This window comes from Lissotriton helveticus, chromosome 9 (assembly GCF_964261635.1).
Source record: "Lissotriton helveticus chromosome 9, aLisHel1.1, whole genome shotgun sequence".
NCBI lineage: Eukaryota > Metazoa > Chordata > Amphibia > Caudata > Salamandridae > Lissotriton > Lissotriton helveticus.
The window spans coordinates 74,683,891-74,699,275 of record NC_136070.1 but is presented as its reverse complement, the minus strand read 5'-3'; the positions used below and the strand labels follow the sequence as shown (position 1 = coordinate 74,699,275).

The window sequence follows — 15,385 nt, the reverse complement described above, 5'->3', positions numbered from 1 at the left end:
GGGGGTAGCTATTTTAAAACAAAAAGGAGTTCCATTAGAAACTATCAAAACTACCTCTGATGCTCGGGGAAGGTGGGCAATCGCACAGATGCAAGGTTATAATGCGAAATTGGTACTATGTGTAGTATACGGACCAAATATTGATGATCCCAGAGTCTTCGAAGAACTAAGTATAGAATTACTCGAATGGGAGGGAGAAATCATTATCGCTGGGGATTTCAATTGTGCTATTGACTACAAAGTAGACACCACTGGCCAAAGTAATTATAAAAGAATGCGCAAAGTAAGAGCAGCAATTCTAGAATTAGCAAGGTTGAATAACCTCAAAGATGTTTGGCGGTTTAAACACCCTAAGTTGGCAGGCTTCACCTATTATTCCGCACCGCACAAATCCTGCTCTAGAATTGACATGATATGGACCTCTGATCCAATTTTAGAGAACTGCGAGATTGAAATTTGCCCCAAAATCACTTCCGATCACAATCCCTTGCTAATAGAAGTTACCATTAAGGGTTAAAACCAAAAAGCAATTCGAAAATTTACTTTCCCAAGACACTTACTTGTTGATACTAGTTTTACTTCATTACTTAAAAAACATATCCAGGAGTTTATCTCATTAAACATTAACTCGGCCAATATTAATACTGTATGGGATACATGCAAATGTTGTATTAGGGGGTTCGCTCAACAATATTTATTTAGGCAAAACGCGGAGAGTCGTAAAAATAATAAAAAACTAACATCTAAGATACTAGATATGGAAACACAACTCGCTGACGCAACACGGCACTCAAAAAATAATATAGTGGGGATTAGACTTAATTTGGCGGAACTGCAAGCCGGACTAAAAAAAACGCTGAGGGAAAGATTTATTTCAAAATTGCAAAAGTATAAACTAGATCAGTACGAAGGCGGCGACCGCATTGGGAAAATATTAGCTTTTAAAACTGCAGATAGGAAAGCTAAAACTAAAATTAAGGAAATAATAGGATCAGATTCAATCACTTATGCGCAAGAAGACCAAATACTGAAACAATTTGTTAAATTTTACCAGCAACTTTATACACCCGAGGTGATACCAACTAGAGCGGATATTTTACAATATCTTGATAGATATCTAACTCCACCTCGGGCGTTAAATATTGAAGTACTACAACAATTAAACTCAAAAATAACACTAGAGGAAATAAAACTCGCAATTGATAATTTACCCTTAGGGAAGGCGGTAGGCGAAGATAGTTTACCTGTGGAAATTTACAAACTCTGTGCTCAAGAACTGTTGCCGCTACTAGAGAAAGTGATTAATTCAATTATTGTTTCCAAGCAAGCTCCACTATCATGGAAAATTGCCAAAATTATCTTTTTTTTGAAAAAGGGAAAACCTGAAAAAGAATGTGGATCATATCGGCCGATTTCTTTACTTAATTCTGACGTTAAAATCTTTGCCAAAATCCTTGCCAATCGCTTAGCCCCTTTAATGCCTGAGATTGTCAACCTTCAACAACATGGTTTTGTATTGGGTAGAGACACCACTATGCATGTCAATACTTCAATAACAGCTTTTGATGTAGCAGGAACTACCCACACCCCACTCGGTATGATTATGTTAGATGCAGAAAAAGCATTTGACCGAGTGGGGTGGGAATATTTGTGGGCTGTATTAAACACAATGGGATTATCTGGGTCCTATCTAGATTGGGTTAAGTCACTCTATGACGAACCACAGGCGATGATAAGCTATGGTGGCAAAGATTCAGCTAACTTTAGGATCGCAAGAGGCACGAGACAAGGTTGTCCCCTTTCCCCATTACTTTTTGCTCTTTCTTTAGAACCCTTTTTAAATGCACTTAATGACCAAGCTAATTACCCCAGTGAACCATGGGGGCGTAACTCTTAAAATAACTGCCTTTGCCGATGACATAGCAATCTATACAACAGACATTAATAACGCTATGCCAGAAATTATTAATGAAGCACAAAACTATGGTAGAATCTCCGGGTACAAATTAAATGTGAGTAAAACGCAAATTATAGTTAATTATACCCCCGATGTGCATATTTTTGATACCTGTAAAGAAGCGGTTTATTTAGGAATTAAACTAACTGCAAAAGTGGGGAAAATTCTGGAAATTAACTATGAGACATTTTTAAAAGAAACTACTAAAAGTCTCAAGAAATGGCATAAAATCCCTCTCAGCTTACTAGGTCGACTCAATCTGATAAAGATGAAAATATTACCTAAACTACTTTATTTGTTTAGAGCTATTCCGTTACAACCTAATAAAAAATGTTTTAAAAGGCTTGATAGTATATGCAGTAACTTCATATGGGGCTACAAAAAAGCACGAAGGGCCATCAAATTTCTGGCACTACCCACTTTTAAAGGGGGACTCGCTTTTCCAGACTTTAATCTGTATTTCTTAGCTTCTTTTTTTTTTCGAGTAAGGAGTTTATTAAAAAATGAGCCATCTCTATTTTTCACCAATTTATGCTAGGTGCTGATTCCAATCAATTTCTATTGCGCGTTCATGATCCAAACTACTACAAGCGGGTCAAATTTAAGACTGCTAAACATGCCATTAAAATCTGGGACAAAATCTTGCATACTAGTAAAAGTTCGTTTTATAATGCCGAGCTTCGATTATGGAGCAATCCTGGTCTCCCGGATACCTTTTCAGATGGGACGGGCTATCGCTGGATAAGACACGGAATAAACACGCTAGGAGATCTTTATGGAATTAATGGTTTGATTGATTTTGAAAACTTGAAAATCACCAATGGTGTTACGAACGATATGCACTTCAAATATAGACAATTAAGAGACTTTTTTCTTAACAAAATGAAAATAACGGAAGTTATGCAATCAGATATTTGTGAGTGTATTTATTCGGTTAAAACTAAGTCACTAATAAAACTGGGATACCAATTGTTGAGTAAAGACAAAGGGGAAAACATTACCAAAATAGCAGCTAGATGGTCCCGTAGATTAAATCTGGATGTAAACTTAACACAGATTGGAAATGCTTTAACACACCTAAGCGATATAGTACACTCTTCTAACCTTAGAATGCAATTGTATAGGACAATTACTGAGTTGTACTACACACCACAAAGAATATCCTTATGGTCGCAAGGGAACTTGCTCTTAGATAAAACTAAATGCCCAAAATGCAATATGCAGGCTGCTGGAATCGATCATATGTTATTCTCTTGTCCTGCATTTTCTACCTTTTGGAATGGGATAACAGACTATCTAAAAAATTATGAGATAATGATACCTGAAATTACTGTGCATCTGGTTTTGCTTGATATGCAAGAGCTCAATTCTCCCAACAGGGACCTAACTACGATTTTGCTTTCATGTGCCAGATTAACCATAGCAAGGGCCTGGATCTCTAAAGAACCTCCAAATGTAGCCGAGTGGCTGGCTTTGGTTAGCGAAATTAGAACTTTGGAATTATCACTAGCTAAATATCGTGGCCCAAAAACCCTTGCTAGAAAAGAAAGGATCTGGAAGCCTTTCTTTGAAGTACCAGAATTGGAGATTACTTGTTAAAGCCATACTGTGTCTGGAATTATTTCTCTCTGCCTAAAGTTTTAGCTTATGTTATTTATTGAATTGTCTTTATAATTTTCTTTGATTTCTTTTGTATCTTTCCTCTCCTCTCTACTTTTATTTGTACTTTACAATCCCAAAAAAAATGTATCAATGGTAACTTTATTTTCACCAGATTTATGGATAATGTACGAATGTATTACCTCTGTACTTGTTGAATCCTGTAAATAAAAAACGTATAAAATTTAAAAAAAAGTAAAGTATGTGCGTGTCTGTTGCTTCCACTTTCTCTCGCAGTTGGTCGATTTGGCATATTTTTCACTGCCTTCTCTCTTGATACCAGCAGCACCATATGTGTCGTGCCCTGTGACACAAGTAGACGATGGTAGCCAAGTAATGTTCATAGGTACCTTTATTCAGTAGCTGGTCCAAGTACATCCAGATGATATACAAGCACATCAGATAGGTAGTCCAGGTAAACAGGTGAAGTAGAAGTAGGTTAGCCTGTAGTCAACCCGTAGTTCCATGTAACGGCAAACCCCACCAGGAACAGCCTGCCTGCTGCTCAGCCCATCTCCAACTGTCATTCCTCACTCACACAGACCCCCAACATTCCGTGCATCACTGAATTCCCAACATTCAACAGTAAACCTACACACTGGCTGAGCAGCAGGAAGATTGATAAACTACAAGATGTGAGTAAACTATACAGGGCATAACAATACGCTCCTTTGGTTGCTAACTGACCAGCACTGCACACATAGTAGCCCGCTGGGTTGTCCATCTGTCATGTTGGTAATAGTAACATTTGTTATTTACAAGCACTATGTAACGGCAGACATCTGGATGTAGCACAATATAATTTTTTATTATTATTATACAACTTTATTCAGGATGTGAACACTCTTTGTGCTCCTGATTAAAACTGAAAATATTAGGGCTGCTTTTACGAGCCTGTGGTCCAATGTGGAAAAATGTTTGTAATAACAATTGCTGCTGTGTTTCTGCAGAAATGGGGAATACTTAAACTATTCTTTGTTCTGCAGTGGGAGGCCTTCTTATTTCTGTTTCGCGGACTTCTTGACCACGGGCTTATGGGAGACAAAGAGGCAGAGAGCTATCTGCACAACCTCCAAGGATTCGCATGGCCACCTGTAAGTATTTTAGATTTTAATTTCAGGTGTATTATTTGGCATTACTTCTCTTCAAAGGCTTCCTTACATTATGTTATTGGTATTTGTATAGCGCTTCCAGCCATTATGTCATTGTGCTACCTTCTTCATCGTGTGTCCTTGCCCGCAGACCCTGGAAGAGCCATTGTTTGATGGGGTGTTGCTCGCTGGTGGTTGGTTGGTGTGGCTAATAATGTTTGGTGTTGCGGTTTACAATTGGTTGTGTAAATGAATTGTTTTTGTTAACTTACATTGGAAATGTAATGTTCCACAGGCCTTGTAGTCTTTTTTCATTTGATGTGAACACACTGACATTTCGATTAGTGGTTTGGTACACAAGAGCAAAAACTGTAAAAAGCATGAACTGCAGTTGTGGCAGGAAACAGTACCAAGAGATGTTAATTGAAGCACGTCTGCATAGATGTTGATTTGAGACTCCCAGCCCTAGAATTCTGGTGGATTCTATTTGGACAGCCACTTTGCTTTCATTAGGCACTTAATTTTCCCAGGGTAGTAAGGTTCAGCAGGCACTCGGATGCAATGACATACATTAAATAGTACTCAATATTTTCATTGTCCAGTCAGTACTTTACATTGTGGAAATAAAAGGACTTTACTTGGCAGATAAGTAAATAGACCATCTCTAACCAAGTGCTAGGCTTCACTGTGCAACACAGATTACAGGGAATGTAAACACCCTGTCTAGAAGGTTTGCTTATCCAGATGACCAGGAGTACCTTTCAGACTGTCTGATCTGGAAAGGGGCATGTTGTTCAAACAAAAGTGTTCCATGTGGCTTTCTAAAGCTGTGCCACCCACCCGACTCATGTAATATTTCCTGGGCATTCCTGCTTTCCTCCCTGGTGAGCTTCATGATCATGCAAGTCCACTGGACGTTCTCTGTTTTTATAAACTTCAGAGGAAGGTGAAGGAAACTGAATTTGTAGACCTGACCTTTAAAAAAAATCTTTCAATTGTAGCTATTTTTCATTGTATAAGTAATCATTTCTCAAATGAGTGTTGATTTAGTCCTATACTACTAGTCCTTTGTGTTTTGGCAAAAAATAATTCCTCAATTGCTAAACAATGTTCACGTTCATATTTGCAGGTCATTTTAGAAGAACTTCAAATTTTGTCAGCTGCTTTTAAGTCTGAGCATGAAGCGGAGTCCGTCGACACGACCAGAGCAAGGGAAGCAATGCAGACCCCAAATGGAACATTGATAACGCAAAGATAGCCCATGGACCCAAAGCTCAGAACTGAATGTGGAATGATTTTTCAGAATAAAAGGTGCTACCAGTCAGGCAGGGCACTTCAAGACCCACAGCATGTGACTTTCCTGGGAAATGTGACCAAAGCTGTAGCTGGACAAAATATTGCTAGCATTGTGCAGCAAAACCAATTTTCAGGTCTAACGGGCTTGTTGCAGGACACTGTTGCCAAATCGCGGCCTGGATTTCTTTGTTGTGCAGAGGAAAGCGAAGGAGGTCCTTGTCTTACCTGGTGGAGAGTCTGTAGCCGTAACTGGCCTCGCCAGACGCTTAGGGTCCCTTACAATGGAAAGATAACTGTAGTGAAATTCTAAGTACTTTATGCAGAACTGGGAACAAAGATTTCATTGGAGGGCCACTAGCCTGACGTCACAGCTGTCGAACGTGATCGGTACCATTACATCATTACTTGGGTCATCTCTCTTTCCAAGTTCATTGAGGAGAGTTTGCTGTGTTCCATTGATTCCATATATGTTGGTGGTCAAGCGGGAAGACGTTTGTATGCCTTTATCACCATGGGTTGGAGTTTTACGAGTAAAACTCTCATCTTATAGATAGTTTTCTATTGGGTTTGCAATGCAGATCTGTGTTCTTTTAAAGAACATATTTTGAAATCTACACCTCTTTTTCATATGTTTTATAAAGCAGTAGCTGCACATTGAGCCTTGCCATTTTTCAGAAGAAATAGTAAAGTGTTTAGGTGGGCACAGATACTAGCAGAAGTCACATGAAACTCTGTCAGTACACTAAAGGAATTCTCAAAACTGTTGCAAACAAACACTCTTATCAGTCTTAGTTTATTTTTTTTCTCCATTAAACATGGTAACAGAACATTGCAAAATAGACTTCTCAACTCTATACATGTAAGTGCTCCATTGAGGTTTTAACGACAGTCAGTACACTCTATAATTGAGACATTCGATTTTAAATAGTTCACACTCTTTTTTTCACATCTACCTATTTTTTGGCCTCTCTCTCTTCCAAGAATGTAGTAATGTTGGATATATTTTCTATAATGTTCAATGAACTTATGCACTTTACTAAGGGGTTCTCCGCTTACTCCTTCCCACTATATCTCCCTCCTACATTTTCCTTTTATTTTTCTAGACCACCTCTGTTACCTTTCAAAAGCTTTGTGGCTTGTAGGACTTCGGCTTATATGCTTTCACTGTTCACATATTTTCCTCAGCGGCTTGCTCAAGTCTGCTACTTGTGAAGCGGGCACAGTGGAATGAATGATCTTCCGCTCCAGATCTTCTGTTTCCCACCACTGCTTTTCCCACAATGCACCCTTCCGCTATAAGTCTAATAATAGTCCAACCTCACCAAGTCAAATCATACCAAGTAATATTGGTAATCTCATTGCTATGCGAGAAATGCACATATTGAGAACAAATGCAGATGAACATTCCTTATACTCAGTGGTTTAGATGCACTTTTCTGGGATTCAGTTACATAGTGAAGAGGAATTTGGTTTCTCTTGCGCTTGTATGTTTAATTAAAAAAAAAAAATACACCTTCACGGCACTTGAAACTTTTAAACAAAATATCATGTCAACATGTTTTTAAGGACAATGAACAATAAAGTATACAATTTTCTCACCTTTTCTACCACTGACTTTAGTGGTATGTTCCCTCAATAAACCTTACTGAGATCAGAGACACACTCCCCTTCCCTAATAAAGATTTTTTTTTTTTTTTTAAATGAATGTTTTGTCCTGTGTTTTTGTGGTGAAGAACATTTCTTGGTATTTTTAAAAATTTTAAACTGTTCTTGTCAAATACTTAAAAGCGGCATGTGAATGAATTTGTTTGTGGACCGACTGAAAGATATTCATGATGAAGGCCACCATGCCACCTGGGGTGGTGGCTGCTGTGCTGCAGGTGGTATCTAAAATTGGGAAGGAAAAACTGTGACCTCATGAGCGTGCTCTCAGAAGTCTACATTTCACTAATCCTAGAAAGGAATGTTTAATAAATCCCTTAAATTCGGTAGGATTTGTACGGTTACTAGGAAATCTTATTCTCATTTACAGAAATTTGACAACTAGTAACAAGCAAAAACTGATTGCTTGTATTTAAATACATGTTTCGGCTAGGGACAATTGCAAATCTACAGAGGTACCGATGAGTCCCAACCTGTTCAACGCATACATGACTCCTCTGGCAGCAGCCTACGGTATGCACATCATATCTTACGCTGATGACACCCAGGTCATACTCTCACTATCCACTGACCCACCAACACCGAAGCTAACTTCCACAGGTGTATGACCAGCATCGCCAGCTGGATGCAAAACAACTGCCTCAAGCTCAACACAGACAAAACTGAGGTACTCCTCTTCGGGAACAATGCCAATCCCTGGAATGACACTTGGTGGTCAATAGAACTGGGCCCTACTTCCACCCCCTCGGACCGCACCAGGAACTTTGGCATCATACTTGACAACAGGCTCACCATGAAAAACCAGAATAACGCAGCATCCTCAGCTTGCTTTCTCAAGCTTCGCATTCTCTGGAAAATATTAAAGTGGATCCCCATTAGCATGCAAAATACCATCACCCTGGTGCTCATCACCAGCTGGCTGGACTATGGCAACACTCTCTACATGGGAATCCCCATTTAGCTACTAAACAGACTACAGACCATCCAGAACGCAGCAGCCTGGTTCTTCCTCGACCTCCCAAGGTGATCTGGCATCACGTCCCACCTCAGAACACTCAACTGGTTCTCAGTACACAAGAGATGTCAGTTCAAAATGCTGACCCACACATACAAGGCCCTACACAACGAAGAACCAGCCTACCTAAACAGACGGAATCTACACCAACCCATCAGTGATCTGCGCTCCACTGCCCTCACCCACACCCCTCTTTACTGTGTCAGTCCTTCTACCTGGCGACCAAGACCTGGAACAACCTCCCCCTCCACCTCTGGACCCCCCCCACCCTGCAGGATTTAACAGATGGCCTAAAAACCTGGCTATTCGACTGATGGTGCCCAGCAGCAGTTACCCATACACCCGCCTTTCAAGGTATAGTGACTCTTCTTGCTTGCAATGCGCAATGTCCTGGACTTAATTTTTAGTATTACATATGTTTATTGAATATACGTCATGTGAAGAAAAAAAACAGTGGCGACATGAAAGAGTGGAAGATCCGCCCGAAGACAGACCCACTTTTATTTACCGGAATACTGGAACCAGGTACTGGGAGAGGTAGATGCACACTTCGAAACAGAAATCCCCCGCTTCCCCGCTTACGTGTTCCTGGGGCTGCCTAACGCACTGACTTACCCACTGACTTACCCTCTGAAATCACGAAGAGGTTGTCTTATTGCGATCGCAATGGGGTCAGCAGTGCAGAACATAGTGGCGCAATGGCGATCCAAACACATCCCCACATATCAGGGGTGGCTACATCGTCTATGGATGGTTCTGGGCATGGAGAAACTGTCTTTGTCCAGGGCGGGGGAGGAAGCGAGTTATGCGGAGTTGTGGAAACCATTCCTGTCCTTGCTAGCGTCTGAGTTCACGGAGGTGACCTGTCCTAGGTACCTCCGGCTGTTGATATTAACAGACACCGACACAGATCCCAAAATACATTGACTTGCCAGTGCAGACTGAGGAGGCCTAGGCGGCGGCAACAGCGGACCATGGATCACAGGGAGGGGGGGCGGTGAGGGTTTGGAAGGGGGGGATTGTCGGGGGGGGGTTGAGGGATGAGGGCTTGGGTAGAGTTGGGACTGTTTAATAGGGGTCCCCCCTTTCTCTCCTTTCCGTTTTGTTTTGGATTGGTTACTGAATTGCTTGGGAGGGGGGTCCGGCAGTGGCGGATAGCCTATAGCGGCACTGGAGGGTGCTCGAAGAAGGTCTGTCGGATCCAACGGCCGTAAAACAGAGAACTGGGCTTCCGGCCTTTATGCAGAAAGGGAAGTAGAGTAGGACTAGAGATGCTTTCCATCTACATTTTGTTTATGTCGCGGCCGGAGATTGTTTCTCTCCATCGGGTTTTGTCATATGCTTCTCTGCTCCGGTTCGACACAGTCGTCTGGCTACTTTCTGGTACCCTCAGTATTGTTTACGATCATGATTTGATCACTATTTCCATACTTATAACATCAATGTTGAATTCATACTTGGGCACTCGATTCGGTCACGCCCCACAGGGCCTTCACCCTTCGGTGTAGAATTTATTTTGTACAGCATGCGTCCAGGTGGTGATGGAACAGACACCCTTTGGATTTTGTCCTTCGTTTCAAACAAAGTGCCCACGCACGGATTTACATGAGGTGTGTAATTTGCGCTTGTCTCTAGATTATCGAGAGGAAACCTGCGAGGCCTGCAGGTAGTTTTCATCCAAAAAGGTGATCGGAAGACTAGAAGACTCCAGATATCTCGACGCAGAAAAGAAGGGACACCCGACTTTTACGGTTCGGAGGAATCGGAACTTGAAATGGAGTGACATCCATCGGCAGCTGATGAGGGTAACCTATCTCCAGACCACAGCTCTGAGTCAGATGCAAAATATGATACCATCACTTCGGGGCAACAAACTGTGAGTACTGTGACCCCTCCGCCTACACCCTAACAGCCAGCACCTGCAAAGCCCCAAAAGTCTGTTGTTGGTTCACCACTACCTATGGGCCATTGTCAGCACCGACCGGCTGCATCTGGACCGTGTAGCCTCAGCTTGGCTCTGAAGAAACTGCCTAGACAAGTCATTGATCTGAAGCCCTCCACCTCGGAATTGACTCGACTTTCGGCCCTAAACACTCCACCAGAGTCTGGCACCAAAGTCTTCGGAGCCGAAACAACATACCACTCCGGCACCGAAAAAGGCAGGCTCGTAGCCCAGACCCTCGGCACTAAAATAACTCGGCTTAACCATTGTCTGAGTCAAAAAGACAAACAGATGCGCCATATTCTCCAGAGAATGTGCAACCAGTACTTGAGAAGCTCCATCAACAGCTAAACTCTCTACAAAAACATTTAATGATGCACCCAGATGCAGGAAGAATCCTCACCAATCCCCCTTATATGAAAGGCAACTTTCTTTTGGAGAGGCAATAGATCTCTCTGTGTCTCAAGAAAGAAGAGGAAAGAGGGCAAGGCTACTAGCCCACTGCGCCCTAGCCCTCCTCCAATCCCTGCTGTACACACTCAATCGTCACAACAGTCACCAATTCATGACCCCCCCATATTCACTAGCGGTCTCACTCGACTCCTTGATGGGGATGGGGAAGTGATGATCAGCACTCATACCACCACAAGTTGACTTGAGGCATATGACACAGATCCACCAGATAACATTGACCCGTATCTGTACCTATCAAAACCCTCACCTCCTGATGACACCACTATTTACCACCATGTTCTAAGTAGGACAACTACTTTTCATAAAGTGATACTCCACACTGAGCAACTAGAGGACGATTTCCTATTTGAAACTCCCTCGCCCACTCGGCGTTCTGCGCAATACCTTCCAATGCTGAAAGGTATGCTCAGGCACACTACAGACATTAACGACGCAGTTAGATCCAGGATTATTACTATTAGGGTTGCTAAAAAATATAAGCCTTCCCCAGTAGACCCTACATACATTTTCACAAGTAGAAACTCAACACACAATTCCTACACCCATTCTTCCAGTACTAGGGGAACCAGACAAATACCTATTTGCCACACCACGTAATGCAAAAAGCCTAAACTTTGCCTCCAGGTTCCAACAACCACAGTCCAAGAGCAATACACTATGGATCTACTGGTCAAAGATATTTGCTTATGCTTTTCCACCTTTCCCCTTACTTCTGTTTGTAATTTGCAAACTGCCGTAGACCTAGTTGCTCCCACATGGGCCAGACAGCCATGGTTTATGACACTGCTAGAGCTATCAGTACTCCCACACCAAGGACTACCCAACAGGCAGGACCTTCTCACTCATAACCAAGGACCAATAAGGCACCCAAACCCCAGATCTTTCAATCTTGCCATCTGGCTCCTGAGGTTCTAGAATTTGGATATCTAAATTTACCTCAAGAATATATGGATACCGTAACAGAGGCAAGAAGGCCCACAGCACATGCCTGATGTGCCGCAACGTGGAAACACTTTGTTCACTAATGCCACTCTAAAAATATTAACCCATTAAATGCATCAACTCAGAGCGTTCTTTGCTACCTTCTTCCCTTACAAACTACAGGGTCAAATTTCATTTCTATAAACATGCATCTTACAGGGTTAGCTGCACATCTCCAAAATAAATAACAAACGTATATATTTAAAGTTCCTGTAATCCAAATCCTTCCTACAAAGTATCTAAAGAGTTATTCCATCTAGATCTCCACCCTCACAGGTGTGGGATCTCAATATTGTTTTGACATGGTTAATAGGTCCACCATTTGAACCTCTTCGCACAAGCCCTCTCAATTTTCTGTCATAGAAACTTGCATTTCTCATCGCAGTCACTTCACTCAGATACGTAGTGAGCTTCAGGCATTTTCTTTAGAAGAACCATTCTTCCAAAGACATAAAGACAAAGTAGTACTACAAACTAATCCTTAATTTCTACCAAAAGTAGTATCACAACCCCACATGAGTCAATTAATTGATTTGCCTCTGTTCTTTCCTCAACAAGACTCTGTAGCAGGATAGAGCTCAATCATTTTGCAAAATTCAACAACTATTTGTGGAATTCTCCAAACCATTTAAAGGTATCCATGTCCTAGGTCGGAGCCTGAGCCCTGTTCTGAAGGGCTAGGCCTTGGGGAAGAATAGGAGGGGCACTGGACCCTTTAGAGGGTCAGGATATGGAATTGTGATAGGAACTCAGTGATGCCAGTGGTCTGGACACATCCTCAGATACTGGCATGCTTTCTCCCCCTAGCGTGGCTACGGAGGAGGGAGCATCATAATATGTGGTAGTGAAAAGGGCAGTTGAGGTACTGGATCTCGAGTTGCCCTTGGTGGCAGTGAAGATAACATCTTGATGGAAGTACTACAACCGGGAGCTTCCTCTTCTGAACTCCTGCTCGTGTTTAATGAAGCACTAACAGATGTCCTATTGGGGACCTAAACCTCCTCACCCAACAACCCACCCCTGAGAGCTTCGTTTGTCCAAGCCTCTACATCCCATATGTGTTCCCTGTCACACCCTCAGGCAGTGAATCCAAGAGGCTGGATAGCTAGGGGAAGATGTTTTTTTCCACCATCCTTGCATTGCAGTCGGTGAACACTTCATGTTTATTTGGCCTCTACACTCACACTGGCCCTGGCCGTTCTCTTCCAAGCAGTCAACGACGGGAGAGACGCAGGGAAGTTCACCATTAGGTGTGATTTGGATATGATGGATTTACTGAGCAGAGCGGTTTAATTGACAGTGGTACTTAGACGCCACGTCTGACTGAGAACATCTAATTTTTCAGTGAATGTCCAGGCTTCCCTCATGGACATGCCCTTTGATGGCAACCATCTATTCAGAGACCATGCAGACTTGGCACTGGAGCGCTTTAAGGACTCGCGGGCTACGGCTGAGTCCTTGGCCATCACAGTTGCCCGTCATCCCCAGTCTGCGGTTACTGAAGGGGATTTCAACCATGCCAACCATATCCCAGCCACTGCCCCACGCAAGCTTCCCAGTTTGTGCTGGGGCGAGGATGCGATTCATGCTGACCCAGTGGGTCAGGTAGCCAGAGGTCTGTCACAACCACCAACCCCCTGCAGTTGCAGCCTCTAAGCCCTTTTATCTTGCCCTGCAAGATCATAGGCATCCAGTTGGTGGCAGAATCAGCCATGATCTCCACTACTGGCAGGACAAAACATCGGACGGGTAGGTTTTACAGATTAGTTGGAGGGGCTACTCCCATCCCTTTGAATCCTGCCTGCCCCCTTTGCCTCCCTTTCACGACTGGCTGTCGAAGGTTCATTTGTCCTTGGTCCGTGAGGAAGTCACGGCTCTCTTGGCCAAGGAAGCCATAGAGAGGGTTCCAGTGCTATTCTCGCTACTTTCGGATTCCCAAAAAGATCAAAGGGCTTTGCACTATCTGAGAACCCTCAACCTCTTCCTCAAAAAGGAGAAGTTCAAGAGGCTCACATTTGCTCAGGTTTTGTCTGCTCTGGACCCAGGAGACTAGTGTTGGACTAGCAGGACGCCTATTTCCATATCCCCTTCAATTTATCATTATCCCTTTTGGCCGTACCACAGACCCTTGGGTTTCACCAAGATGATGGTGTTGATCGCAGTTTATCTGCGAAGATCCAGTGTGCCATACTTCCCCTATCTCGACTACTGGCTGCTGAAAAGGCGGGCTCGCCCCAGGCTGTCATCTTCCCCCTCAAGACTATGGCAGACCTCCTGCATTTGCTGGTGTTCACTATCAATGTGAGCAACATCCGCTGCAAGAGAGGCTCTACCAAAATGAATTGCCATTTCTTTGAAAAACAACATTCCCTGGATGACCTAAAATGGACTATTCTTGAAGCAAACAATCAATGTAATAAGAAGACTCTCTTCCAGAAGAACCAGGTTGGATTTTCTGCCTCTCTATAAATAGGGATGGATTGAATGACGAAATTCCATGGCATGAACTTGACCTGTGAATAGAACCTCCTAATAGTAATATATAGATAACCCCTTCAATTAGATATGGGCCAATTACAACTGCTAAAGAATCTTAAGGTATGGGGAACATACACATACCCCCACCATAGTCAGATACACTATGTCCCATGAATAAAATGGAAATAGGTAGACATACAGTGTCCATTGTCTGACCACATAACATACAAACCATACAGAGGTAGGAACCCACGACAATCAACAAGTGGCCGACTGATTAAAGAGCATCAAACACTGCACGTAGGAAGATATACAATGCCTTACCTTTGGCAACCGACTTCCCAAATGTATATGTCGATTTTACAGCCAGTTCAAGATGGCGGCTGTGTTGACACTAGCATTGAGACCAGCTAATTAACACACCTTAGACGTGCCACCATGCCCACCGGGACCCGGCGAAACGTCATAGTTGACATCACACTTAGGGGCATTACGGAGGAGATCGGATCCATCCGCCTGATGAGCAGCGGCTTGTTTGCCTCACTTGGTCATCCTGAAGTATGTGCTCTGTATCTGGGTTTTACATAGCCCCCTCAGGTGCGTCCAATTATACCTCTTGCGCATGGTTGTTTCACTCTGTAAATTCCTCCCTACCCACACCAGCCATTACTTACTGGCTGACAGAGGAGGGTAGGTCGAGGGAAACTCCTGCATTGATCACGTAAGTGCTAAATGACACAATTTTGTGTGGCTACATCTTATTTTATATTACACAACTAATAACTGCATAGTACCGCTATATCTTGTGCCGGCCTCTCCTGCAATGTCTT

The 15,385-nt window shown here is 42.8% G+C and overlaps 1 protein-coding gene across 1 annotated transcript in view; it reads left to right on the top strand.

The window, feature by feature from the left end:
- The window catches only part of CDAN1 (codanin 1), a 205,490-nt gene extending 197,782 nt beyond the window's left edge, over window positions 1–7,708 (top strand). Inside the window, exons 27-28 of the mRNA XM_078659513.1 lie at window positions 4,603–4,710; window positions 5,837–7,708. Coding sequence (XP_078515639.1) covers window positions 4,603–4,710; window positions 5,837–5,965 — 237 coding nt within the window. The 3' untranslated portion in view covers window positions 5,966–7,708. The remainder of the gene's footprint in view (window positions 1–4,602; window positions 4,711–5,836) is intronic.
- The last annotated feature ends 7,677 nt before the right edge of the window (window positions 7,709–15,385 follow it).